The sequence below is a fragment of the Apiospora kogelbergensis genome (genome assembly GCF_038363985.1).
Source record: "Apiospora kogelbergensis strain CBS 113332 chromosome Unknown utg000007l_segment0_segment0, whole genome shotgun sequence".
In the NCBI taxonomy this organism is placed as follows: domain Eukaryota; kingdom Fungi; phylum Ascomycota; class Sordariomycetes; order Amphisphaeriales; family Apiosporaceae; genus Apiospora; species Apiospora kogelbergensis.
Genome location: NW_027117424.1, coordinates 244,690 through 271,315, shown reverse-complemented (window position 1 = coordinate 271,315; position 26,626 = coordinate 244,690). Strand labels below are relative to the sequence as shown.

At 54.5% G+C, this 26,626-nt stretch overlaps 10 protein-coding genes across 10 annotated transcripts; 4 read left to right on the top strand and 6 right to left on the bottom strand.

The window, feature by feature from the left end:
• Positions 1-144: 144 nt before the first annotated feature.
• PG998_010429 (Cytochrome P450) lies at positions 145-1,734 on the bottom strand (the record flags this gene model as incomplete). Its single annotated transcript, XM_066877245.1, has 2 exons — positions 145-1,512; positions 1,579-1,734. The coding sequence occupies 2 exons, from the start codon at positions 1,732-1,734 to the stop codon at positions 145-147; spliced, it is 1,524 nt and encodes a 507-aa protein (XP_066726299.1).
• A 793-nt stretch (positions 1,735-2,527) lies between these two features.
• On the top strand, positions 2,528-4,295 carry PG998_010428 (cytochrome p450; the record flags this gene model as incomplete). The annotated part of the gene is made up of 6 exons (XM_066877244.1): positions 2,528-2,581; positions 2,653-3,071; positions 3,121-3,469; positions 3,543-3,851; positions 3,910-4,070; positions 4,127-4,295. The coding sequence occupies 6 exons, from the start codon at positions 2,528-2,530 to the stop codon at positions 4,293-4,295; spliced, it is 1,461 nt and encodes a 486-aa protein (XP_066726298.1).
• A 341-nt stretch (positions 4,296-4,636) lies between these two features.
• On the bottom strand, positions 4,637-5,565 carry PG998_010427 (uncharacterized protein; the record flags this gene model as incomplete). Its single annotated transcript, XM_066877243.1, has 3 exons — positions 4,637-5,137; positions 5,207-5,235; positions 5,307-5,565. 3 exons carry the CDS (start codon positions 5,563-5,565, stop codon positions 4,637-4,639), a joined length of 789 nt encoding a protein of 262 aa, XP_066726297.1.
• A 588-nt stretch (positions 5,566-6,153) lies between these two features.
• Positions 6,154-7,389, bottom strand: PG998_010426 (uncharacterized protein; the record flags this gene model as incomplete). The annotated part of the gene is made up of 1 exon (XM_066877242.1): positions 6,154-7,389. The coding sequence occupies one exon, from the start codon at positions 7,387-7,389 to the stop codon at positions 6,154-6,156; it is 1,236 nt and encodes a 411-aa protein (XP_066726296.1).
• Positions 7,390-9,361: 1,972 nt separating this feature from the next.
• PG998_010425 (uncharacterized protein) lies at positions 9,362-10,119 on the bottom strand (the record flags this gene model as incomplete). Its single annotated transcript, XM_066877241.1, has 2 exons — positions 9,362-9,604; positions 9,661-10,119. 2 exons carry the CDS (start codon positions 10,117-10,119, stop codon positions 9,362-9,364), a joined length of 702 nt encoding a protein of 233 aa, XP_066726295.1.
• Positions 10,120-11,297: 1,178 nt separating this feature from the next.
• PG998_010424 (uncharacterized protein) lies at positions 11,298-12,347 on the top strand (the record flags this gene model as incomplete). The annotated part of the gene is made up of 3 exons (XM_066877240.1): positions 11,298-11,653; positions 11,848-11,881; positions 12,006-12,347. 3 exons carry the CDS (start codon positions 11,298-11,300, stop codon positions 12,345-12,347), a joined length of 732 nt encoding a protein of 243 aa, XP_066726294.1.
• A 1,231-nt stretch (positions 12,348-13,578) lies between these two features.
• Positions 13,579-14,051, top strand: PG998_010423 (uncharacterized protein; the record flags this gene model as incomplete). Its single annotated transcript, XM_066877239.1, has 4 exons — positions 13,579-13,728; positions 13,780-13,839; positions 13,892-13,898; positions 13,954-14,051. 4 exons carry the CDS (start codon positions 13,579-13,581, stop codon positions 14,049-14,051), a joined length of 315 nt encoding a protein of 104 aa, XP_066726293.1.
• A 752-nt stretch (positions 14,052-14,803) lies between these two features.
• On the bottom strand, positions 14,804-21,294 carry PG998_010422 (uncharacterized protein; the record flags this gene model as incomplete). The annotated part of the gene is made up of 7 exons (XM_066877238.1): positions 14,804-14,844; positions 14,936-15,501; positions 15,563-16,619; positions 16,874-18,294; positions 18,453-19,188; positions 19,269-21,091; positions 21,146-21,294. 7 exons carry the CDS (start codon positions 21,292-21,294, stop codon positions 14,804-14,806), a joined length of 5,793 nt encoding a protein of 1,930 aa, XP_066726292.1.
• A 2,072-nt stretch (positions 21,295-23,366) lies between these two features.
• On the top strand, positions 23,367-24,899 carry PG998_010421 (uncharacterized protein; the record flags this gene model as incomplete). Its single annotated transcript, XM_066877237.1, has 2 exons — positions 23,367-23,372; positions 23,433-24,899. 2 exons carry the CDS (start codon positions 23,367-23,369, stop codon positions 24,897-24,899), a joined length of 1,473 nt encoding a protein of 490 aa, XP_066726291.1.
• A 438-nt stretch (positions 24,900-25,337) lies between these two features.
• On the bottom strand, positions 25,338-26,534 carry PG998_010420 (uncharacterized protein; the record flags this gene model as incomplete). The annotated part of the gene is made up of 1 exon (XM_066877236.1): positions 25,338-26,534. One exon carries the CDS (start codon positions 26,532-26,534, stop codon positions 25,338-25,340), a length of 1,197 nt encoding a protein of 398 aa, XP_066726290.1.
• Between the last annotated feature and the right edge of the window lie 92 nt (positions 26,535-26,626).

The following is a 26,626-nucleotide window of genomic DNA, read 5'->3' as shown; positions in this document are numbered from 1 at the left end:
TACGTAAGCTTAGCATGAGGCCCTCTTCTGAAGACATTTGATGTTGTCTTGGCCGATGCAGATCAAGAGCCCATCTCCATGAACCCCAACCCGCCCCCCAACTTTCAACCTCATGTTTTGGCCTCATCAACCATCTTAGCCGATTTACACGTTGCGTCTCCTAACCTCAACCAGGGCCCTAGGGTCCGGGACGTTAGCCACTTGGTTGACTATGTGACTCGGCTGCTTTCCATCCTTGAGGCGGATATCGTAGTGGCGGATGATGTTTACGAGAAGAGACTTGATTTCGTAGACGGCAAAGAAGCGACCGGGGCACGAATGGGGCCCGTGCCCGAAATTGAGTGAGTCCTCGCTGGTAGTCGCCATCTGATGCTTGGCTTCGTATCCCGGCACCGCTCTCAGCTTGGCGAAGCGGAAGCCGTCGAAGACGTCAGGGCCAGGATTGCCCGCCTTGGCGTTGATCTCGGGGCCGAAGGCCTCGGTCGAGCTGGACTGGTATATGGCCCACATGGGGAAGGCAACGACGGTGCTCTTTGGCAGCTTCAGGCCGTCGCTGAAGGTGAAGTCCTGAAGGGTGGTCCGGAACCCACCAATGAGATTCAGCGGGTTGAACCGCTGGCTCTCCTTGATGAAACTGTCAAGCTTGACCAGCTTCTGGAACGAGCTCTTGGACAGGTGCTCCTGCCCGTTTTCGTCTTTCAGCATGCCGTCCTCCTTGATCACCTCCTCGATCTCGGCACGCAGGGGCTCGATGTACTCGGGCCGAGACGCGAGGTCCAGGAGGGCAAACGTGATGGTCATGGAAGTGGTGTGGATCGAGACGAACGACAGCACCATCTGGTTGATGCCGACACGCTCGGCCGTCCGTTGGTCGTCGGGCTGGTACTTCAACATCCACGAGATGAAGGTGCCCCTGGTGCCGACCTTGACCTTGTCCTGCTTCTCCGGGTCGTATTTGGCCATGACCTCGCCCACCAGCGGCGCGACGCACTGGCGGGCGTGCTTCAGGTCCGCCTGGGCTTTGCGGACCTCGGGCAGGAACGGCGCGACGATGGGACGAAGCACCGAGTTCCACTTTTGGGAGGCGTGCATGACGGCCGCGACATCCGTGGTGTAGGAGATGGAAGCGTGGATCCACGTCTCCTCGCGGCACAGAGGCAGGCCCACGAAGATGCGCCCGCTGACCAAGGCCACCAGACGGAGCATCTTCATGTAGGCGGGAATCGGCGTCCATTGGCCCGAGGTGCCGAACTCCTTGGGTAAGCCGTGGTTGATCTCATCTTGGAGGAGCGGCAGCATCGCCGGGAGGTTTTTGGTCAGGTCCGAGCGAATCGTGAGGATGAGATCCTCGTGCTGCCTCCCAATGTGCGTATACAGACCCAGAAACAAGTCGTAAACGTTGCGCAGAAAGGACAGGTGCGTGGTTGGGGCATGCATAGCCTCGTTGAAAAGCGTCATGGGTAGTATCAGGCGTGCTGGGCTAGTAGGGATGTAGAAAGGCTTGTCCGGATACTGCGGTTCGAGTGTTAGTAAAGCCATGCTTATTGTCCAGCTCATCATCTTCAGTAGCATGCATACCTTTGCGTATCCGTCAACGAGGGCCTTGGAAAAGTCTCTGTCACCTGGGGAGCCAACCACAGGGAAATCGAGCTTCGCGCTGGCATGGTTGCGAATTGCACGTATGAACCAAGCTACGGCCACAAGGCCAATTGCGAGCCAGACTTGCGTTAACATGTTATTGGGGAATTGGTAAATGTTTTCTCGGTGGAAAATGGGTTGGGATGAGAAAAAGTCAAGAAACAACCTCAATTTCGGCGAAGGGTAGCCTGACTGCGATATATATCACTATTACATGAGAAAATAATGGCATTGGTGGGAGACTACCCTGTTGTTAGTACCTGTGCTCATGCACGATAGTAGTAAGGGCGGCTGTGTATAATGCAGATGCCTTTGAGATGCCGGAGGAGTTGACTTTGATCTCGGTGATCACCAAGTTCCGAGCACGTTAGGTCTCCCGAGCGACGTAATTGTTCGGTTGACCTACCGGGTCGCGGATAGTCTGCTACTCGTCGGCAAGTTCAAATCCAGTGCTTCCATCTTTTTGACCTACCTTCTTGTTATATTAGAATGCCATTTGAATAGTTCGTTGACAATTTTCAACGAAACCTCCACACTCTTTTGGTCGACAGATGCTTCGCATGCAGCTGCACCTGCATGCCGCAGATCTCGGTCTAGCCAAGTCCGGGGTGATCAACTCCCCCGGCGTTGCCAACTGGGCTGTCAGCATCTTTTCAAGTGGAAGAGAGACTAATCCAAAAGTAGATATATCTTAATAATGCCTCCCCGACACTTGGAACGAGATGGTTAATACTACTACCTTCGACTTGAGGTCTTATATACCCTCAGTATGTCCCTTACCATTTGCAGCATATCGTGTTCGATCGTTTAGAAATGTGATTTCATATAGTGTTCGCCCTTTGAGGTTCAATCAACTCTGTTATTTTAACTCAAACGATCAATTTTCACCATGGCCTTGGCAATTCCTAACTTCCAAGCTATTGCTAGCACCACGGCGATCCTGGTAAGATGACATTGAAGAAAATGACCATTGATCACGGTGAAGGGAATGGGTCTGATCGTCCTGCATTATAGGTTCTTTCCTTTGCCGTCTGGCGCACAATCTACAACGTCTTCTTCCATCCGCTACGGAATTATCCCGGACCTCTGGCCTATCGCGCGTCCCGCTTCCCTTTCATTTTCACCCAGATCAGAGGCAAGCTTCCCTTCAAAGTGCTGGAATGGTCCGACACGTACGGCCCGGTCATCCGGATAGCCCCCGACGAGCTGGCCTACACCCACCCCGACGCGTGGCAGAACATATACGGCCACCACACAGGGGCGACGAAGGGCGGTCATGAGGAGTTCCCCAAGTCGCCCCATACCTACCGGACCAAAGGCATCCAGGTTTCCATTGCTGGCGATACGAAATTCAGACATCGGAAGCTGCGGAAACAACTCTCGCCCATCTTCAGCGAGCGTGCCATCCGAGATCAGGAGGTCATCATAGGAAAGTACGTTTCACTGCTCATCAAACGGCTTCCATGAGCACTGCGTGCAGAGAGAAACGGGCCGGCCCAAGCGCCTGGACATGAAGGCGTGGTACAACTGGACCACGTTCGACATCATCGGCGACATGTCGTACGGCGAGTCGTTCGGCTGCCTCGAGAGGGCCGCGTATGACCCATGGGTCGCCGACATCTCGGAGACGGTGAGGTCGGGCGCCGAGATGCAGGCCTTCAAATTGCTCGGTTTGGAGAACCTCCTTTTCTGGGGGTACAAATGGGGGCTGCTGTTTTCCGCCCGCACCGACCACGAGAAACGCGTGCACGAGAAGCTGGGCCGGCGGATGAAGCTGGGCGTCCAACGGAACGACTTCCTGGCTCCCCTGATTGAGAACAAGAACGATTGGGTATGTACAGGCAAGAACAACAACAACTATAACGGTTCATTTGGCGGCAGGGCTGATGACAAGCAATATACAGGACTTCGCCACTGTCCGATCCAACGCTGCGGTCCTCACGATAGCCGGCTCCGAGACGACTGCGACTACCCTCTGCGGCGTGACGTTTCTTCTGCTCCAGGCTCCTACATGTCTAAGCAAGTTGGCGCACGAAGTCCGGACAAGCTTCGAGTCCGAAGACGAGATAACCATGAGCTCCGTGGGCAAACTGACCTACATGATTGCCTGCCTCAACGAAACATTACGACGTTATCCTCCAGTGCCAACCGGGATGCCAAGAGTGGTTCCAAAAGGCGGAGCAACAGTCATCGACCATTTCGTCCCAGAGGGTGTAGGTTCAACTGTGGAATGATCATCTCCTGTCAAGGCGCAGGCTAACAATTTTGCAGACAACGGTAGGTGTCTGGCAGTGGGCAATGTACCATTCGACGCAGAACTTCAAGAACCCTTTCGAGTTCAACCCAGATCGCCTGCTGGACACGAACATTACCGACAACATGAAGGCTCTCCAGCCATTCTCCGTCGGGCCTCGGGACTGTATCGGTCGCAAGTAAGCTGCCTCTACCTTGAATCCGCGATTCCACTAGCAACTGACACGCGAGACAGCTTGGCTTTCAATGAGATGAAAGTCATCCTTGCCCGAATCCTATGGAACTTTGATATAGAGGCTGCGGACGACAACGAGACCTGGATGGATAAACAAAAGGCATACTTTCTGTGGCATAAACCAGAATTGCCGGTGTATTTCAAACCAGTCCGTAAGTGGGCTGGCTGAGACAGTTGGCCCAAGCTCTTGCGTACCATGCGTTCCGACTGCCATCGCTGGCCAACGTGCTGGTCGAGGATTTTAAGCAGGCGTCCGTAGTAACAAGCTCGGTTTCCCTCTCGGAACTCCGGGCAGCGGTGCGGATGGGTTAAGTCTAAGTCTACCGGACGGACTCCAGGTACTAGAGTGAAGCTTAGCTTCACGTCGATTCGGTCAACAAGTGCGAGTTTGAGCTGCCGTTGATGGAGTTTGCGTCCGAGCAAGGTATTCTGTTTGGTAAAACTTTTACAATTTCCAGCTACCACTGGCTATGAATGCTTGAATCATCATGTCACAAGGGAGATGGCGGCTCAGTAGAATGGCTCGCCCACGGCGCAATCCACGCCCTCCTTCACGCACCGGTCCACCGCGGCGGCCGGATCCTCGTCACCATCGAGCATGTCCAGCCAGCAGCTCTTGACGTCCGGGCTCTCCAGCAGCAGCGCGGCCACGTTGGCCACCGAAGCGCGGCTCGCCTTGACCTCGCCGTACTTGTCCGTCCGGCCCAGCGCGACGTTCCCGACGGGCCCGTCGCTCAGCGTGCCGGGCCGCAGGCAGACGGCCGCGAACCCGGGCCCGCGCTCCTGGCCCGCCTCGTACAGCACCTGGTCGGCCGCGACCTTGGCCTCGTAGTAGCGCGCCAGCGGGCCCTCCTGCATCCGCTGCTGCTGCTGCTTCATCGTCTCGGTCCACCAGGGCGCGTCGGCCCGGCGCGAGCCCAGGAACGACACCATGACGAACTTGGTGATGCTGGGCGTCGCCGCCGAGGCCCGGATGAAGTAGGTGGCGGCGTCGCGGTCGACCGCGAAGGTCTGTTGGACACACGTTAGCTGCCGCCTTTCCCAACGTCGTATGTACCAGGTTGTGGAATTTGTACTGACCCGTTCAGCTGGACCTTTGCCTCCGGCACCTAGTGCCACGCAGATACTCATCAGCCTCTCGCACACGGTCCAGGTCTCGGGGGTCCAGAACACAACATACCAGCACTCCATACGACGTAGGACGGCTTCACCTCGTCCAAGATGCTCTTCGCCTGGGCTTCGCTCTTGACGTCCTCGACGCTGCGGACGAGCACATTCAGCTTCCCCTTCTGACCCTCGCCCAGCTTCTCGAGGCCGGCCACCTGATCCGGGTTTCGGATGACGCTAGTGACAGCCCAGGAGCGCTGGAGTAGCATGGGGGTGAGCAGCTGGGCGATCTTGCCGCTGCCGCCAAGCAGGAGAACGTGCGGTGAGGTCATGATGCTGGCGATGTTGGCGATATGTATGATATGACTACAAATTATACGCTGAGTATGGGATGAAGGCCTGGCAAATGGATGCGGCTAGCGTTGGGGTCTGTATATAAATATTGAGAACCATGTTGGACGCCTTAGTCACGTCAACTCCGCTCGGTGACGTCACTTGGAGACGGGTCGTGCCGGGCGAGGATCTCATAATTTCAGCCTGTTGTTGCAAACTTTATTATTCTGTCATTGCCCAGGAACGCAAATGTTATTCTCTTGAACCCAAGCCTTCTTACGTTTGCGAGTCGGATGTTGCCATTTGTTATGGGGCCGCAACATCCGGTCGAGGGTCGAGGGTCGAGGGGGCTCAATCGGACTTATGAGTATATCGGACTTAAGAGATATTACAGCAACGCGAGTATGTGGTGGGTACGGAACAGCGCGAAGCAGAACAATCACGGCAATGCAAAGAGTAAGAAATGTTGTCCGTTCATATGATTAATATTGATTATACCGAGAATTGCACCTTAGCTAATCTTAACAAGCATCATGAATTTCGTATTAAACCCCCAGCTCCAATAAGTCCCGAGCATAGTGAAATGCTTAGGTGTGGCCAACGAGGCCAGCCTTGGGGGCGTTGTCGGGGTTGATGCTGACGCCGGCGAAGCCGAGCTCCGAGTTCCAGGCGTCGGCGGTGGTGGCGTCCTTGGGGCCGGTGCCGAGCTTGGCCTGGGCGGCCTTGCAGGCGGCGACGGCGTCCTTGGCGGCGCCGCAGACATTAGAGAGCTGGTCGCAGATGCGGTTGAAGATGATGTTGGGGTTCAGCGCCTCGTTCTGGCCCTTGTTGACCTTGGGGTCCTGCGCCTGGAACGTCGACTCGCCCGCCTTGCGTCCGTTCAGCGACTCCTCGAACTTGACCGTCGGCGTGCACGTGCCGAAGTCCAGGCCCAGCGACGACGCCTGGAAGCCCAGGAAGCTGCCCGTCACGTCGTTGGTCACGGCGCCGGTGCCCGAGGCGGCACCGCCGTTGTTGGCGTTGCCTGCGTTGTTGTTGTTGTTGTTCTTGTTGCCGGCAGCCGAGGTGGCAGCGGGAGCAGCCGAGCTGGTGGCGCTGGCGGCGTTACCGTTCTTGTTACCATTGTTCTGGTTGTTGTTGTTGTTGTTGTTGTTGTTGTTGTTACAAGAGTTGTTGTTGTTGTTCTTGTTGCCGTTGTTAGCGGCAGCCGAAGTAGCCGCAGGGGCAGCCGAGCTGCTGGCGCTGGCGGCGTTGCCGTTCTTGTTGCCATTGTTCTTGTTCTGGTTGTTGTTGCCAGCGTTGCCGGCATTACCTCCAGCAGCAGCACCCTTGGTAGCGAAGTTGGTGAAGCCGTTGGCCTTCATGATGGCAGCCACCGACTTGCCGGCGGCGTCGAAGGGGGTGGTCAGCGAGGTGGCGGAGTTCTTGTTCTCGTCCGCGGCGCCGTCGACGGCGGGATCAACCAGAGGAATGATGCCGCGGAGCTCGGCGGTGGCGGGCAGGCTGGCGTCGTCGCAGATGTTGGGCACCTTGACGTTGAAGGGGTTGAAGTTCTGCTCGGCCTGGACCACGGCGGCGGCGCCCTTGATGACCGCGGGGTCGTTGCCCAGGGTCTCGACGATCTTGTCGGCCAGCTGCAGCTTGGCGCAGGGGTCCGCCGCGGCCAGCAGGACGCCCGGGGTCTGGCCGGCGAGGGTGCCGGCCTGGCCGGGGTTGCCGAACGAGCCAAGACCCTGGACGACGTTCTGGACGGCGCCTTCTTGGCCGAAACGGGCCTCGGCAACAGCCAGGAGGATAGCGAGGGCGGTGGCCTTGGTATACATGATGACGGAAGTTTAAAGATGTGTTTTTTCACAAGCAAACAGTCTTTTTGACGAGGGTGGGGAAGTTGTGTGGGTGGAAAGAACCGAAGAGGTGGTAGTGGTAATAAAAGATTGTTTGCCGGCCAAGCGGTATGTCGAAGCGAAAGTTAGAAAGAGTGGTACGAACGAAGTATAGTTCACAGAACTGTGTAAAGAACTGAATGTCAAAGAAAGAACCGAAAGCTTGATGAGGGAGGAAAGAAGAGAAGTCATCATGAGAGGGACGGAGTGAGATGTTTATATACTATGTGAGAGAGCTGGCAGAGCTGGGGGAAACGTGCATGGAGTGCTCTGCGCGGTCTGGACCGAGCGACAGCTTGGCGAGGCGGCTCCGTCTGCGGGTCCTGCTCATCACCTCCTGATGGCGATCATACCTATGGTCGCAGTCAGACGGCCCCGGCGGCTGGTTTGCGGTACGAGAAGCCGATGCGAACCCCAACACGTTGTCCCAGAGTGGCATTGGGGGTGGGAAGCGGATCTTGGGTGTTCCGGGCGACATTCAGCTGCTGGACTGACATGCACGTAGCAGCAGGCTTCAAGCTTATCTCGGTAGTGTCGCAACAGGACAGAGCCGCAAGTCGCTAAGACGCAGTTCCACAAAAGTAACTCCTCGATGCGGCGAGATAGGCAAGTCAACCGTACGACTACTGCCAGGGTGGGTGGAGATGGACGTTAGGTCGTCTGGGCCGAGATAGCGGTGCAGGGATCTGACACACGAACCCGTCTAGAAGGACGACCGTTTTGTTATGGCCGCATATTCCCAAAAGTTTAGCAATGTTCCGGTGTCATCAGCCTATGGCGTGGCTTTGTGTCGCTTGTTGCCATCTCGTATGTTGAGTGGACGGGCTGCAAGATGCAAAACTGTAGCAGATCAGATGCTCTGACAGGTAGATCATAGTCGGATTTGAGGGGCCATGAACAAGTGATCTGCCGTCAGTTGTCTGCCAAGCCGACGCAGAGAGGAAGAATTGACGATACTGAAAATCAAACCAAACGTTTATTGGGGTTGACGCGATGGACATTCCGTTGCGGCGGTCGACGCTAGCGACGCATTGCTATCCAATCATGGACGACGACGATGTTTAAAACATGCTTAGATCCAAGGTTAAGCCAGCCCCCTGTCGCCCCCTTGTTTACCCCTGCTGTCTGACTAGGTCTGAGTCTAGAACCCCCTGCCCAACGCCGGTTAAGTCGTTTAAGCACACGCCGGCCCCTCTGGCAAATTTGACTTTAGGCCAAGCATTTGCAACCCCAGGTCCCCCCAAGGAAGACGCGAGGAGGGCACAAACAATCTCCAAACGGGTTCGAGACAGGAGGGGTTTGATCGCTGCGCAGTCGCAGTTCTTGCAGCCTCCGAGTGTTGCGCATGACGTGTGCCTGTCACATCTGACGGTTCTTGCCGAGGCCATGTTGCATGCATCTCGTCGTTTTCTTCTCCATCGTCCGAATTGCCCTCCCTTCCTCTCTACCATGTGCACATCTGGTTCGTCGCTGATCAAAAAGGTCGGATGAGATCGGCATGGCATCGTGGTGGCAGGTTGAGACGAATTGGGCCCCTCGCAGTACCCGTCGGTCGGGACGCATTCATTCAAGATTCAAGTGAGAGTCAATTTCCTCGGGGTTTGTCCTGTTCATCTCGGGAGTCCCTGCATCCGGTTGTTTGCACCGCTCCCCAGATCCAAGTCGGATTTCTCAATGCTACCTGGACCCAACGCCACGCGTCGTCACAATAAGAAAGCCCCATGGAAAAAAAGGGAAACAAGTCAAGTTGTTCAACGGCACAGCCCATTACATACAGTATCTATCCTACATATGAAATTGCCCATCTCTTATTGCAATCTGCATAAACACCCCGCCTCCAAAGCAACGGAAAATCTTAGGACTGTTCAATAAGATGGACCGGAACTCGGTGCCTCCGATTGCTCGCAGCTCGTCATCCCCGAGTATTCGTGTCTAGATCCTCCTCACCACCTCCTCTCTCCCCGTCGCGCTCTGCTCCATCCTCATCCGCGTCGGCCACCGCCTGCGTCCGCGCCACACGGCGCGAACGCAGTATCAGCACGGCGTCGACCTCGTTCTCGAGCTGCCGCCGGATGCCCTCGTAGTAGTCGCCCCAGAGCTCCAGCGCGGGACTGAGCGCGTCGACGCGCCCCCAGACCACGCGCCACTCCTCCTCCTGCGCGCCCCCGACACGGCCTGCCGCACGTGCTCGTACAGCATCCCCATCTTGACGTCCTGCAGGTACCGCTGCGAGTACCGCCGCATCGGCCGCGCCACCCCCAGCCCCGTCAGCGGCGGCTGCCGCACGTGCATCGCCCGCCAGCTCGCGCCCGCGCGCAGGTACGCCTCCGGGTCCGCCGCGATCGCCAGGCCCCGGAGCTGCGCCGCGCCGTAGAAGACGTCGCCGCCACCGCCGCCGCCGCCGTCGTCGGAGGAGGCCTTCTGCACGCGCGCGAAGAAGCAGGGGAATTTGGCGACGAGCAGCGGGTTGAGGACGGGCTCGGCGCCCTCGACGGCCGGGGCCGGCTTTCGGAAGAGGTGCGCCTGGAGTGTGGGTGACGCCTCGATGATGTCGCGCCAGCGCTGGCACACGCGCTGGATGCGGGTCAGGAGGGTCTGCTGGTCGCATTCGAGGAACATCTGCTCCAAGAGCTCGGTCGTGGTGAGGAAGTTGGTTACCGGCGTTGCCATCGTGCGCGCCTGTCTGTCTCTTTCTGTTCGGTATCAGGGCCAGTCGAGTTGAGCGCGATGTCGAAGCTCCGTTCTCTCAAAGAACGTCGACGTCGCCGTCAGCCGAGAAAGCATCAACAGGCCGCCAGGTGCTCGGCGGTTATCTTTCGTCTTCCCATGGTCTTCTCACTAGCTAGCTTCTCCTTCATGATGGAGGATGACGTTGGCCGTCCTGGGGGGCCAGCTCACCCCAATCAGGGAATGCCGTTGGTTCTTTCACGTCCAACGGCACAGCGGATAAACCGCCTCCCAATCACGTCGTCGCGGCTGTCACCGGCCCGGTCGCCTAAGTTGTTGTTGGTGATGCAGCAACAATATCGTAAAACATATGATTTTCGTAAGTGACATGCTAGGGCATTCTTGCTTGTGATATGTATAGCTCCCTTTTCGTGCATGCTTGGCTGAGCTGGAAGCATCTGCATTTCACGCCCGCTCTGCCGGGACCGCGCCAAGCCCGGCCTTTCTCTGGTTGACCAACTGTGTATGACTCCGACGCCATGTGCTTGAATCCCATCCCCGGCCGTATGCTCGACATCCCTACTTGCCCTTCTCGGAATATCTAGACGATTTTCTCGCAAGCCATTCATCGTCGCGACAAGCTTCCGAATGGAGCTTGACTACTCCCCCCTTGGACGGTCGGTGAAGCGATTTCCTTGGCAAGTCGGACCTGCCGTAGACCTGTGACCATGACACCCAGTCCAGTGTGGTGTGCCCATCGACCGGCTCCGTAGTGGCGCAGGCCATATCACCACAGGCCTGGTAGCCGAGCGCCAATCTGTAACAGGAGGGTGAAGCCTGCTTTGCTCCATATGCCTTGTGATCTTATGCAAGGGGGCCGGCTGACTGTTGGAAGTGTCGAGGTTTCGCTCCAAACTGAACAAACATGCATCCCTACTTAATACACACGTAGATTGGCCATGTCGCTGAGACATACAATTGCGGCACATGATACAGAAAAGAATGTAAGTTATGCAAGCGTTGGCCATTTAAAGCAGCCAATAGCGTAATGGTGTTATGGTATGTTTGCCGTGAAAGTCTCCCAAAAGGAAATGCAAGGCGGATCTGAAAATAAACCTCATGGAGGCCTCATCCCAGTACGCAAGAGTTCGAGGGCGAATCCCTCCTCCCTATCATTCATCATGACTCCCGACCCGTGTGCTGCTACGAGGGAGGAAAGCGACTATGCCGCGAAAGACTACCGAGAACCGCGTGGGCACCCATCCGCGGCCAAGGAGATAAATAGTAGTCTCTTTGGTCCTCGAACCGACTCCGGATCTCAACCCACCGCACTATCGTCCTGTCGAAACTTAATACCAAGCGGACTCGAGCTCTTACTCGCCGAATACATGATGAGAGGCGCAGGAGCGACGGCGTTTACCACTGCCGTACCACAGCAACCGCGGGCCAGTACGATGTCTTCGATCGAGGAAGCCGACGAGAAGATGACGGTCAAGTATCGTGGTGGGAGCAAAACCCGGAAAAGACGCCGCATCTGGTATTTTCTAGTGATTCTCCTCCCGGTGACTGTGGTGGCGGCGATCGGGTTGGGAGTTGGGTTAAGCTTGAAAAAGACACGTCTTGGAGAGTCGTCAGGAGGTTCAGACACAGCAATTGCATAAGCCAACGAGAGATAGGTGGAATGGAGACATGTTGGCTTCAATATAACTGACTTGTCGTCATGCTATTTAGGAGGGTATCAAACAGCACAGCATCTGCACCTATGGTATGTATCCATGAATTGATTTGTGGCTCTGGTCGCATCTGGATGGTGACCGCCCCCTATCCTTTTGTTATTCTGGGTTTGCATTCTCTGGACAAGATTTTGGAAGCTAACTCGTTCAACGCAGGCGTCTTCTACGGCGGCAACCCCAAGACCAACCACATTGGACATCGTGCCGCCATGTCCAGGCGCCAACAACACCATCCACACGAGCCCCAAAAACGAAGGCTGCACGAAGTATCGGCGCATCTGCGGCGTGTCGTACGACGGGAACGATCTGCATCCCCAAAAGGCCGACACCATGGGGCGGTGCCTGTCGCTTTGTTCCGAGCGCTCGGGCTGTGCGGGCGTCGTGTGGTACGACACAGGTCCGCAGGGGACGGATCTGAACTGGTGCTCGCTCAAGAAGAGCATGAAGAAGGCCGTGATGATCTACCGGGACGACGCCCAGACGGCAATACGTCTGTGATATTGTGCGCCGAGCCCAGTGCCGGACGCTGTAACGACGGGAGGGGGAGGGAATCGCTATCGGGGAGTCACTGATGTCGAGTCGCAGCCTAGTCTTACACAAGTATAGGCAAATAAATCAGTGAAATTACAGAGTCCAGTCACAGAGAGCGGTGGCCACTCTGGCCCTTGGACAAGATCATTTGGTTCCCATTTCGCATTGAGGATGTTTTAAGTCAACCAGTCGCCACTCTGTCAGGGGCAGATCAAGGTGGGAGCGGTGAATAAAAGTGTGGTGACAGGCCCTCCGCTACTGAGGGTCAGCCAATGCCAATCATGTTCAAATTCCTTGTCATAACCTTGGGTAGTCCATCAAATACAGGGCGCTAGGAAGCCTACTTTGGTGGAATCGATATCCAGCACACCGGCTGCCCGGAGTTGGCTGCCATGGGCTATGGGAGCAGATGTACAGCAAACAACTCGATCGTTACTAATAAAATCGTGCGGGCTGAGCATGGCGGCGCAGATCTTGCTTACACCGACGGCAGGCTGCAGTCTAATGCATGACGATCATTTCGTGCGACGGGCCGTGATTACGCTAGCTGCTGCAAAGACCTTCTATTCTTGTTCCGTAGAGATGTGTTATAAGATCGGTACTATATCGCAGTCTATTGTCATAGCTGGTCTCTCTAACCTCTAACCCACTTCGGCTTTATTCCAATATGTGAACGGTCTGGGATAGCACAGCGACAAAATGAAAGGATGACATGCACTGCAATACTTGACCCGCACATACACAGTGTGTGGCTATGGGTGTATGCATGGCCTTTACCATTGATCGTAGACTGACACCTCACGGAACCCGTCGAAAACTTCAGGACCAGGATTGCCCGCCTTGGCGTTGATTTCGGGACCGAAAGCCGTAGGACTCTATATAATTAGGCAACGTAGCGTAAGCTGGGAGACACTGTTACACAGCAGCCCATGACAGCCCCATTGGTTGTGCAATATCAAGGTTCGTGGTATGGGGTTACAGATGAGGTGAGATGAGATTTAGTATCGGTCCCGACAATGCACGTCATGGACCCGAGTATATGAGACTTCGACCGCAGCAGTCTATATCCATCGATTCATGATTAACTCAGTACTTAAAGCGCCTACGTTCTGCATCAACTCTCGCTTGGCCAACTCACTCGAATACACGATTCAACAAGTTACAAGCCACTCCCACAACACCGCTCATCACATTCACAATGAAGGTCACCTCAGCACTCTTCGTTTTCACTTCGCTGCTTTCAGTCGCCATCGCGGCTCCGGCCTCGTCTCTGGACTCAGAGCCCTCAAGCCATCCAGACCAACTCTTCAAGAGAAAGGCCTGCCCCAGTAACATCAAGTATAAGGGGGTAAGTCAGACCTAAGAAGGCCTGAGTCATGATGACTAACCAGTTTATCAGAAGTGCAATGGAACGTCATGCAAGATTGGGGGGTTGAACTACGATTGTAACCGTGGAATCGTGAGTTTTCCCATTATCTTCTAACTTAGATTGAAATACTAATAACTATGAGGTAGTGTGTAAGAGAGCTTCTCTATAAACCCTGACTATAAGATATAATACTACTCGATTCAGTACTAATTACTCACTTTAACACGCTAGACTGGAAATGGCGGTGGCGATGGCTCTTGCTGTGGCAACAAATCGACATTTGGCACCGTTTACTGCCCTAACGGGGGTTTTAAACCGCTGATTCCAATGTCAGAATATATGCGATACTCAGACGTCTAGGAACGTGTATCGTATACAAATTCAGATTTGGATCCAACTCGATCCAGATCAACGGCTCGACAACCATGAATAAGGAGGAGGATTGGACTCACTCAGGAAGTGAATGGACTTGCAACCCGAGACTGCTACAGCCTCTAGACATTCTTTACCTTGGATAACAATATACGTGTTTTTACCTTCTCTATTAGCGGACAGACTCAAGCTTGGGGACCCCGTGTTTTCTAACATAGCTAGAAGATCTACTATCCTCGCAGAAGAATAAGAATACACGGTCGGTGATTTTATGTCCTGAGCCTAACGCGTGCTTCAGCTCCTCCCACAACCAGAACCGTACGGGTTGTATGTTTCCGCTATCTCCCGCATTATCCTATCCGCATCCGTCCAGGGAAGCTAGTCGCTAGATGTCGTTATCTTTAATATCACATGTGCTCTCTTCGTAATGGTAGGACGCGTCATATGACAGGTCGCTCATGGCCTCTCTCATTAGCCTTCCATCGCATGTTTCTGCATGTTTGGTGGGTAGAGGAGCTTTTAGCAGGTGGTCTGAACAGAGGGGAAGAACTTGTAAAGCCTACGCCATCAAGATTGATGACAACCCCGACTAGATCGCCATGTCTCCCGCGTTCCATGAGTTCAATCTCTTCGTCATTTCTGAAGTCGATAAAATTGAGGAGGGGGTTCGTAATCAGCGAAATTACAGAGCCCAGTCACCGAGAGCGGTGGCCGCTCTAGCCCCTGGACAGATGATTCAAATTTGACGCTGTCGCTGACGACGACCCTTTTTTGCCCGAAATATCCGGCTCTGTGTCCGAGTCGACCAACTCACTGTTCCTCCGCCAATAGCTCCTAATTGGACCCGCGTCATTCAAGTCGGCCAGTGACGGTATCCGGACCTCGTGATACGCGATAGCTTGAGCCAGTTGCCATGCCGTGTCGAGGACCAATTCCTGCCGTTCCCGCGACTTCCCTTGCTCACCCGATTGGATCAATCTCCACTGCCGCATAAGGTCATGTTGAATGGCGCTGATCAGAAATTCGACCTGCATATCTGCAGCGACATGCATATCCTCTTCCTCGGCATCGGAAGCTGTCAACTCCATATCCTCTTTCTCCTTACCTTTGATGGTGACTTTGAAAGACGCGGACGCTCTATCGCTTTTTTCATCCAAAGGGATGATCGTAGGAGCTTGTTTGCCGACTCTGTACCTGTCCTTTAGTGTTCGAAAAAACAACGGCGTGAATTCCTTTCCTGGGCCAAACATGGCCTTCTGATCCACAGGAAGTTCCGCGAGAGACAAGATTTCAATATACTCATGCCCTTCGCAATCCAAATACTGAATTTCCCTGTCCGGGGGAGTGGCTCCCGAATAACCGCCGAAGCCGATCCAGCAGCTCGACAGTTACATCCGTGAGTAGGGGTGGATTCCAGCTGGAGACCCTTGAAGCCGTTGACTTGGTAGTCTTGCCAAAGTGGTCTCCCAACGTCTTCAGGATACTCAAAAGCTCCCATCCTGGTCTTTTGTTTTGGGCGAAGTTCCAACCTTTCGTACTGCATCTTGAATACCATGAGCTGTACGCCTCTTCCCTCTTCCGCACCCAGTCCCAGAATGCTCGGTGTGTGTTTAGAACGTCGAGGAATATTTGATACCCATAGTACACCAATGGCCTCAACGTCTTGCGTACAGTGACAATACCACGCTCCATCTTCTGAAGCTGCGTAGTTGGGACAACGTGATTGAACTGGAGCGAGTAGCACTGCTTACACTTTGGAGTGAAGCAGTGGCTGCATATGTACCAAGTCTCATCGTCGTCGATTTCGTAGGAACAGATCGAGCAGCACAACCCACTTCTGAAGAGCACGCTGCCTCTCCGAACCCACGCAGCCGCTTGCAGATCTCTGAGCAGACAAAATGCATCGAACAGCGTGTATAACTCAAATTGTTGATCATAGGCCCACACGTGTGCTTCCACCCCGTCAACCACAGGACGGGGCTTGGTGGATTCGATACGACGGAGGGAATCTAGTACGAATCTTCTGGTGGTTGGCCAATGTATGTCTCGGGGATCGCAAAGATCGCTCTCTGGATCTAAAGTACCAGATACCAAAGGTAAATAAGGAGTGTAGCCTTTGGCAAGGACACCAAGGTTATCGCGTATGTTCTCGTCCGCCCCCAACTCAAGCAAGGCGATCTGACATTGCTCATGGCCGTGTGAAACGGCCCAATGCAGTGCAGTGCGGCCATGTAAATCTTGGCAGTTTAGATTCGCACCTTTCTGGCAAAGATACCGCACAGTCTCGATGTTTCCACCCAGTGCTGCCATCATCAGTGCCGAATCAAAATCGTGGCTCCGACCATTGACATCAATACCCAGAGTAAGCATGTTCTCCAGCATGTGGGTGTGCCCACAGGAGGCAGCAATATATACGGCATTTTCGCCTCGTTCATTGAGGTCAAAGGCCAAAGTTTTATCCAAGGAGATGAATTTGCGCCACAGGCCAAGGTTCCCAGCTATCGCAGTAGCAAACGCACAGTTGCGTCTGTGCCCATGTTGTCGAACAACTTGGTCAAGGCCCCGTGATAGGTAGAGATCCACGATCTCGCTGTGATGGGAAGCTGAAGCTCTCCAGAAAGGTGTTTCCCCAGCTTTGTTTCTGGGTGGGGGTCGCAACCACAATCTAACAATTGCCGTACAACCACTTCATTTCCTCTCTCAGCTGCCACGTGTAGTGCTGTGAGCCCATCCTTCCTTATATACAATTTACCCAAGGAGGGCCAGTTGCTCAGGATAAAGAGCGCCATGTCAGTCTCGTTGAAATAGATAGCGTTGAGCAAAATGGTATGTGTGAATTTGTCCTCGGCATTCCCATTGGCCCCGGCAGTATCGAGTAGATATTTCACTATTGGTTTCTGCCTATCCCGAGCTGCGTAGTGGAGAGCCGTATAACCGTAATTACCAGGCTGATCTACGCAGCTTAGAGCAAAACCGACGAGGGCTTTGACGCAGTCGATATCTCCACCCCCCACAGCAGCGATGTGTAAGGGCCAGTTGCCATCATTATCTCCTAGATCTTTGTCGTTACTGTAATGAGGCGACAGTAGTTTTATTGCTTCGAGGTCGTTAATCCAGGCGGCGCTGTGCAATGGGCTCTTGCCTTCATGATTTCTATGGTAGTAGTCGAGCCCCGGTACCTGTTCAGACAATGACCTGATGAAGTCAAGACGTCCGCAGGAGGCTGCATTGTACAGCGGAGTGCATCCATGCTCGTCTTCTGCTTCTGGATTGCCGCCGTTTGCAAGAACCAGTGGTATTAAGGCTGTGTTCCCCGAGGCTGCAGCACTATTCATCCACGTCTCGTCAGGCGGCGGATATGCAGAAAAGACGTCTTTACAGGCGTCAAATAGCGCCTTGCTATGGTCATAGTCGCCCATTCGCAGTGCTCTTTGCAGGCAAGTGTTGCCATGGCTGGTTATCATTTGACCTCTGAGTGGAGTTTGAAGTAGTAAATCAATGGCTCGCATATCGCCATCAGTAGCTGCTTTATGTAGCGGTGAAACTCCATCCAGATCCTCACTGGTCAGGAGATCCATCGTTATGGTTATCGATGCGGCTGATAGTTCATCCTTGATCGAGACTGGATTTAGAGGATGGAGTGAGTCGATCTTGACGTACTGGTCACCATGCTCCAAGATCCAATCAAACACACCGAGTGTGTTGGTCGATTCTTTGGAGAATAGGTGGTGGAATATTGTCTCTTTGCGGTTGTTTATTGCCGTCAGTTGGGCACCATGCGACAATAATCTCTCCACAAAATGGAGGTGACCCTTGGAGGCAGCAACGGCTAGTGGTGTGAGCCCGTTGTCATCTTTGCACTCGAGCTCTGCTCCGTGCTCGAGGAGAGCATCGATAACACTCCTTGCTCCGAATGCTGCCGCCACCTGAAGGCTTGTATCAACACCAAGCTGTGCTCGAGCAGTTGCATTGTACTTTAGAATCTTCTTGACGGGTCCTAGAAGGTTGTGCTGTATCGCTTGTTCCAATACAGTGGTTCCATCTTTGCCGCGCAGGGTCACATCCACTTCAAGGTCGAGAAGTACATCAACGACTCGAAGCCGTTGCATAACAAGTGCCGTCATGAGAGCAGTCTCACCGAAGCTGTTCCCGAGATCGAGGCTGGCCCCGGCCCTAATCAAGCATAGTGCCGCTTCGTCTGCACCACACAGTACTGCCTCTTGGAGGGCCGGTAGCTTGTATTGGGTGGGAATCTCCCCCATTGGTTTTTATCAAACCCCATATTGAGGAGTCTGGTAATGATATCCGCCCAATTGTTTCGTGCTGCTAACCAAATCAGGGGTTCCTTTGGTTGTATACGAAACTCCCCATTTTTCGCATTGCCAATCGACATCTCATATTGACTTATAAGCCATTCTGCCATGTCCTTGTGTCTTTGCCCGAAGGCCAAGTCAATGGGCAATCGCCCACATTGGTCCTTCGAGTCCAGCTGCAATTCAGTTGGGTCAAAGTATGACAGAAGCTCTCCGAGACCAAAAAAGGACACTAGGTGGAGGGGCTTCAGGTCCATTGTATTGACGGTACCGTCGACAGTATCCTCTTCACTCTCCTCTTCACTCTCCTCTCCACTCTCCTCTCCACTCTCCTCTCCACTCCCCTCTTCAGTATTCTCATCAGTATCATCAACAGTATCAGCTGCAGTCGAGATCATATGTCCCCATATATGAAGGAGGTGCTCTTCTTTCAAAAAGTCTCGTGCTAAAGACAAAACCATATCTCTCTCTGCAGAGCCCACCTTTGCAACGTGTTTACCCCAATTCTCAGTCGAGTATGAGAGCAATGGATAGCGGCTGAGTAGGCTTTTCTTATCATCTTCATCTTGGACATTCGTGTTTCTGAGTGTGTCCATCGAAAGGTATATGAGGCATAACTCTGATATGATAGCATGTGACTTTGACTGGAGCAACCAGTACTTAGCAAAGGGGTCGGAAGTCACTGAGGGCGGATGTGTAAGGTACTCTTTCAGAGAAACATGAAGGAGACAATATCGGTCGTTCTTGAGCAAGACTAAGTCTGCACAGTCTTTCGCAGCGGTAGGTCGTCGATCCTATCTCCGGGATCTATGTCTGTCATTCCTTGCTCGATACTCAGTGCTTCCAGAAGTTCGGTTTTGCTCAATGGTCTTTCCGAGTTCGCAATCCAAAGCAATGCTCTTAGAGTTAAATCCTTCACGGATTCCTCTTGCGCCATGACGCGATCAAGGGCCATCGAATAGGCGCCAGCAAGGCCTTTGGGCAGGCTTTTTGCCGCTTTCCTTCTTTTGTTATCGCTCCGCTCTTTCTTGATCGAGTCTATGACCAGAGACACCCATAGAAACATTCCATCGGCCTCTTCCGATAATGTGACCTTGATCTCCTGGAGAGTCGACGAGTTCGAGGTGAGATTCTTTGTCCGCTCGGTAATGAAGAGGTCGATATCGGCCTGGTTTGCCCCAAAATCCACCTGGATACGAGAAGCTTCACCAAGAACGTCCTCGATCGTGGAGTATCCCGGGCGACTGAAGATAATGACACTTGCTGGGCTGCTTGCAGCATTGGAAGAGGCTAGGGAAGTGATGAAGGCGCAGAGTTTTTCGAATTCGATCTCTTTGAGCCCGCTGCATTCGTCCAGTCCATCAATCACGACGATGGATCTAGTAAACTTGGACACTATTAGCTTGATACCCTGCCTGACATCATCTATCGAAAGATTGCCCGACTGGTTACCGAGATAGAGATCTTTGATGAGGGCTATATCTTGATTCCTCGGAAGGAAGCTATAAAGCTGCCTTAAGATTGATGATAGAATTGAAGCCGCACCACCTCGCACTTCTGACGGTCGGTCCAGGTTCTTGTGGCCGGACGTTTCAGTCATGTTGGCACCGCAATACGCATAGGCCATGGCGTATTTTCGTTGGTCTTCCAGCTTTTCAAGGCTGGCATTCTGCTCGCGGCACCAAAGATCGATATCTCGGATTAACCGTGCGGCCAGATGTGATTTCCCGGAACCGGCTTTGCCGTATAGATAGAGAAGGCTTGGCCGTGACTGCAGCTTCCAGCTTCGAAAAGTCTCATGCTCGAGTAGCCATTGCGCGGTGCCGGGTAATGTGTTCTCCAGCTTCTCATCTTGCACTCCCCGAAAATCGGTAAGGGATATCCAACTCAGTATGCGTTGGCGAAACTCATCCTGCTCTTTGGCGACTGCCTTGGCTCTGCGCTCATCCTCCTCGAGGCGTTGACGCTTGTCGGCTTCGTGGGAGCGGGCTTGCATCTTCAAACCCAGAAGCTGTGTCTTTTGGAGATGTGTCGACATTCGGCCCAAGACCAATATGGCCGCCCTATCGAAGACTTCCAGATGAGCTGCCAAGTTCTTTTCGAGGTCACCGAACTCTGCTTCGAAGGATTTAAGCTGTGACTTGAGGAAAGAGACGACAGTCGGCCGATTCTTCCCTTTGCTGTCTAGGAAAGGCTTGGACGCGCGCGCGCAAAACTGGATGATGTCTCCGTAAACATCAATCAGAGCGAGCTGCATTTCTTCAGTATCGGGAAACTCTGCTTTATAGCGATCGATGATGCTCATGTTCTTGCACACCTTGACGAGGAACGCCACGATGGCTTCTTGGTAGTCGACGAATCTCTTGCTCATTGAGAGGACGTAAGAAACACCCCCAAGGATCATGCCGGCAGGAGGGTATATGGAGTTGAGCCCATCGGCAAAGGGCCGAGTCATGTCGACGAATTGCACCAAGGGAGCGATCCATTTCCCCAGTCGTAGAGACTTGCTCTTCTCTACCTTGTCGTTGATGAGGCCGCCAACAGATTCGACGTAGTTCTGAAGACCAGCGTCTGGGAGCCCCCGCAAGAAGAGCTGGCGCTGCTCAGCACTCAACGACTCGATCTCGTCGCGCCATCGCGCGATGACGGTCGGGGTCCTACGGCGCTGCTAATTAGGAAAAGGGACCTCGCGAACGCTACGGGATACTCACATGGGCGCCGCGCTGTCAGCTGCCAGGGACAGGGTGTCCAGTGCATAGTTGTCACCAGAGACATCGTAGTCGTCGATTGAGGTGCGCTGAGTGGTAGCAGCACCCCCGTCCGAGGGGCCTGGGAGCCTCGCATGAGCTTGGTGGCTCATGATGGCGAGGCTGGTTGGAGTGAAGCGGAGCGATGATGGTAGAGATGTCGCCAACGGAGCTGGTGTCCTTGTAGAGAATCTAGAAATTTTTCAATACATGTCAGCGTCAGGCCTTGAGAGCAGGCTGTCGTGCGGGGATGCGACGAATGAACGGCGAGCTCTGATATGCAACAGCGGTCACCTGACAAGAGATTATAATGCAGTGTAATCGATTCGATTGGAAGGCATTGGGTGATGGGATTACTGGAGGCATGGCGTGACGAGCGCAGGACAGACATTGATGGCATCTACAATGCTCCGTATTCCCTCCCCATAGCATGACCGCAGAAACACCCATTCACGTAGCATTAGTCTTTGATGACTGGCCGGCTTTCCGACAACCCGGGACTAAGTCCGCAAAGGTCGCTGTCGACGGGATGGTAACCGGATAGCGGAGTACGGAAGAGTTAGCAGCGAGATCGCCAGCTCGATGCATTCATTGCCTTTACTCAGCAAGGAAGTGTATGCCATCCCAAAGTCTCCAACATCGAAATCCTTCCAGGAGTATCTTGCATGTAAACACAACCTATATAGCGGCCTGAACCGGGTGTTGTTGATTGATTCGTTAAGCACTGGTTCATTTTGACTGATGGGCGGACTCTTGATGACGATGTTTTATTTCTGGAGAAGCATAGTTGTGTGGCTGTCCTGTCTGTCACTGACAGCGGCTCTTGGCGGGACACGAACTCCGAACGGTCACCTAAAGAAAAGCCGCCCATGCACTGAAATTAGCGAGGCCTCTGGGTGTGCCCGCTAGGAATGCTTCGTTCAACCAGAAGAACTGACAGTAACAACGAACATGATATATTCAACATCAATACTCTGCAGACGTGACGATATCGATGGCACTGGGATTCAATCAGAAGAATATTCAAATGCCAATCCTCTTTTCTTGCATCGCACCACACTAGGCTATGTATAGAAGAATGTGTACAGCATACGAGGAATAAAATATGTACAAGTCCTGCGCCGCCCTTCTTGGCTACCAGCGGCACAAGGAACCGAATCCTGCCGCCCGCTCTTCTCTGCGCGATCCCAGTAATTGGCAAAGGTAAAAGTAGATCACACACGAGATGCACAGGAGAGGGAATCCTACTGTGTCAGTCTCAATCTCGTCCACCTCGTTCCTCTTCCTGCTCACCTCATTCAATCTCCGAACGGCCAGGATACAGTCAATACGCTACATACAGTAAGGGAGGCGCATTGCATCGCTTTGCTGAGTGGGAGAGAGCCTTTCAACAAAACTTGGGACCATTGGGACGATGGCGGCTCGGCGCTGTTGGAGCACCCCCGACCGGCAGCAGGACGACGCGACGCAAACAAAATGAAGACGATAAGGGGGTCGAAGAAACTGTGGTTCCATGATGGCGAAAAACGGGGGCCGAGAGGTGAATTAATTTTGGTCTCACGTTTGGCCTGATGACGGCCGTCTGCTTCGTCTTGTCGTTCCTGGGCGTGACGCGTGAGTCGGGAGTCCGTTACGGGCGGGTGCGCCAGCCAAGAGCAGCCAAATGAATTGATCACCACTCATCCGGCCTAGGATTTCTCGGCAACAGGGCGCAGCCTCCAGTTAGCTTCACTTGGCTTATTCCTTGGAGCGACTCACCGGCTCCAGGCATGCACGCATTTGCTTGGCGACGTCTTGGGCTCTTGGTATTTTCTTGGTCACTCTCCTTAACATGGCCAAAAGGAAAAGCAAGGGGCAGAGGAATCCTTTGCCCATTCGACCCAGATGACAGCTCCCATTTGAACCCGAGGAATTCCTGCTTTCGTTGTTCTCGACATCTTTCCTCAATTCCCTTTTTTTCTGTGAGGCCAAATCCGTCGTGTTATACGGAGAGCAGAACAGAACGGTATCATTCTTTGCCAACCCTTCTTCAAGTCACTCTTTTAAGACCATTATTTAAATAACCCATTTTAAAGCCGATTTGCTATTGTATTTTATTTGTATCCCTCTCGCTACCCCCAAAATCAAACACCTGTAATAACCCTCACCCGCCTTGTTTGATATCTAGAGAGGAGAACAAGTAACCATGCGTGTAAGTCCACCTCGAAATTGAAACAGAGGAAAAACGATGCTGACTACTTGGCCCGTGTAGCTGTCTACTGCGTTGGTCGCCATTGGCGCGACGGTGGCCTCGGCCCTGCCCCAGATCGAGATCAAGGGCAACCAGTTCTACTTCACCGGCAACGGCAGCGAGTTCAAGATCCGCGGCCTGGCGTACCAGCCGGGCGGCCAGCAGGCCTTCAAGAGCGACGGAAACGACCGCTTTGACCCCCTGTCGCGCCCCGACCAGTGCCGCCGCGACGCCGCCGTCATCCAGTCGCTCGGCGCCAACGTCATCCGCGTCTACAACCTGCACGCCGACCTGAACCACGACGAGTGCGTGACCGTCTTCAACAACGCCGGCATCTACCTGATGCTCGACGTCAACTCGCCCGTCGTCAACACCCACATCAACAAGGAGAACGCCAAGTCCACCTACCACCACGGCTACCTCGAGAACGTCTTCAAGGTCGTCGAGGCCTTCAAGGGCTACAGCAACGTCATCGCCTTCTTCGCCGGCAACGAGATCATCGACGACAAGAAGCAGGCCCGCGAGAACCCGCCCTACATCCGCGCCGTCACCCGCGACCTGAAGCAGTACATCAAGAAGCACTCGGACCGCTTCATCGCCGTCGGCTACGCCGCCACCGACACGCGCTCCGAGTCGGGCGCCGGCCGCGACAGCGTCGTCGACCTGTGGAACTACCTGGGCTGCAGCATCGAGGGCGAGCAGGACGACATGTCGCGCGCCGACTTCTTCGCCGTCAACATCTACTCGTGGTGCGGCGACGCCACCTGGGAGTCGTCGGGCTACCCGGAGCTCGTCAAGAACTTCGCCGAGACCTCGCTGCCCATCTTCTGGTCCGAGCACGGCTGCAACAAGCCCGAGGGCGAGCCCCGCCCCTTCAACGAGATCGCCGCCATGTACGGCCGCGAGGAGATGATCAAGACCTTCGCCGGCGGCCTCGTCTTCGAGTACACCCAGGAGGAGAACAAGTACGGCCTCGTCACCCTCAGCGACAAGAAGGACATCATGGGCAGCAACGTCAAGCTCATGAAGGACTTTGAGAACCTGAGCAAGCAGTACGACGGCGTCGACTGGAACAAGATCAAGAACATCAAGACGGACAGCATGAAGGTCGTCCCGCCGCCCAAGTGCAGCTCCGACATGATCCTCGGCAAGTCCAACTTCGCCAGCGACTTCAGCGCCATCCCCAAGCTGCCCAGCCAGGCCCAGAAGTTCATGGACGACGGCGTCAGCCTGAACAACAAGGGCAAGCTGCTCGACAGCATGGACTACAAGTTCAAGCAGAAGATCATGGACTCCAACGGCAGCGAGGTCACTAAGCAGTTCGCCCTCGTCGAGATGCCCGACGCCAAGGTCAACGACGCGCCCTCCAACAAGGGCAGCGGCGGTGCCAACGGCGGCAAGGACGACAAGAGCGCCGCTTCGTCGGTGGCTCTGGGTGCGGCCGCCGTCGTCGCCCCCGTCATGGCCGCCCTCGCCGCCATGTTGTAAGAAGCGACGAGTTCATCGCGACTGACTTTTGTGGTTCATCTACTTACTTAAAGCATGTTGGCGCACTTGTTATTTTTCCCGCCCCGATTCATAGTTCCTCGTCTTTGTGTGCCGATAATGGGGAACAGGCGTCCTGTATCTTGTACATGGCTTAAACCGACATACATAGACAATTGAATTGTTTGCGGATCAAGACTAGATGCGAGTGAAAAGAATATATCGTAGTGACTTGTCCCATTTGAGATCAGCCCAGTGCTACACCCATGAGCAAACGGACCCTCTACAGAAATACAAGGACTCAGTTATCATAACCCTTCTTGCCCCTCTTACACCCAATAAGATATCAGATGCAATGCGCACACAATGCCTTCATATATCGAGATCATCGACGGAAGCGTTTCACTGATCTTACCAGCCCCGACACCAACGGCAAGACCTTCATCGGATTCCACCTCCACAAAACGACCCAGCCCCCAAGTAGCGAAGTGATTCCCGTAAAGAGGATGATGGGCCCGTACGAGGTCCCGTACCCAAACCGCGGACCAGCCGCCGCCATGCCCATCCCCGCGTTGAGCAGCCCCACGCCGGCAAACCCCCGCTCGCATAGCCGATCCCGCGCACGCCGTTGAGCAGGCCGTAGAGCATGCCTGGATCGACGGCCTCGTTCCGCGCGGCCGACTCGCCCTCGAGCTGCTTGAGCATCGCGCCCCAGGTGGCGCTGTAGCCGCCCGAGAAGAAGCCAAAGGTGACGGAGAAGACGACGAGCAGGCCGAGGCCGCCCTGCGGCGCCGCGGTCGGGCCCCAGAGCAGAAAGGCGGCGAGGGCGCACGCGAGCGGCGGGATCGCCGAGACGGCCTGGGCCGGCAGCGTGACGCGCGGGTTGTCGCTCAGCCAGCCGAAGAGGGACGACGCGACGATGCCCGGCGCGTTGAAGAGCGCCAGCATCAGCGTGCCCGAGGTCTGCGACAGCTGGATCACGTCCCGCGCGTAGGTGCTGAGGTACGTCTGCGGGATGCCGTAGCCCGAGCTCTGGAAGATGATGGCGATGCTGTAGAAGTAGATGGACCGGTGCCGGAGGAAGGCCCAGGGGATCTTGCGTGTTCTGGTCTCGTGCACCGTGGCCTTGGAGGGGTGCGTTGGTATCATGCAGATGGCAATGACGCTCGTTCCTCCGACAACGGCAGTCCACACCCTCAGCGCCGTCCGGAAGCCGTACGTATCGATCAGTGCCCGCAGCATGAACGGGAGAGTGGTCCCGACGATGTTCTTGCAGGACAGGACGATCCCGTAGGCCAAGGCGCGGTTGCTGGTGCTGTACCACTCGCCCAGAGACAGTGTGATGGGGCTGTAGATCAGGGCGCAACCAAGCGCAGATGCGATGCCCTGGGTCGCGACCAGGTGTCCGATCGTCGTGCTGTACGAGGACAGAAAGAAGCTGACACACGCGATGACGGTGCCACACAGGGCGGCGAGCTGGCGTCGGTGAGCCCACCGTCTGGTGAACAAGGCGAACAGAAAAGGCATCGATAGGTACATGACGCCATTGGCAGTCGTGCCGATGAAACCGGTGCTGTTCCGGTCGCCCTCCAACGTCCAGTTGTCGGAGTAGTACTGCTGGAAGACGCCGTAACTCATAGCAAAGCCTGCACATGAGTGAATGTTGGAGTTAGTAGTGATGACAGCTTGGACATCCGATGAGACCTACCCCATATGGGCAACTGGATAAT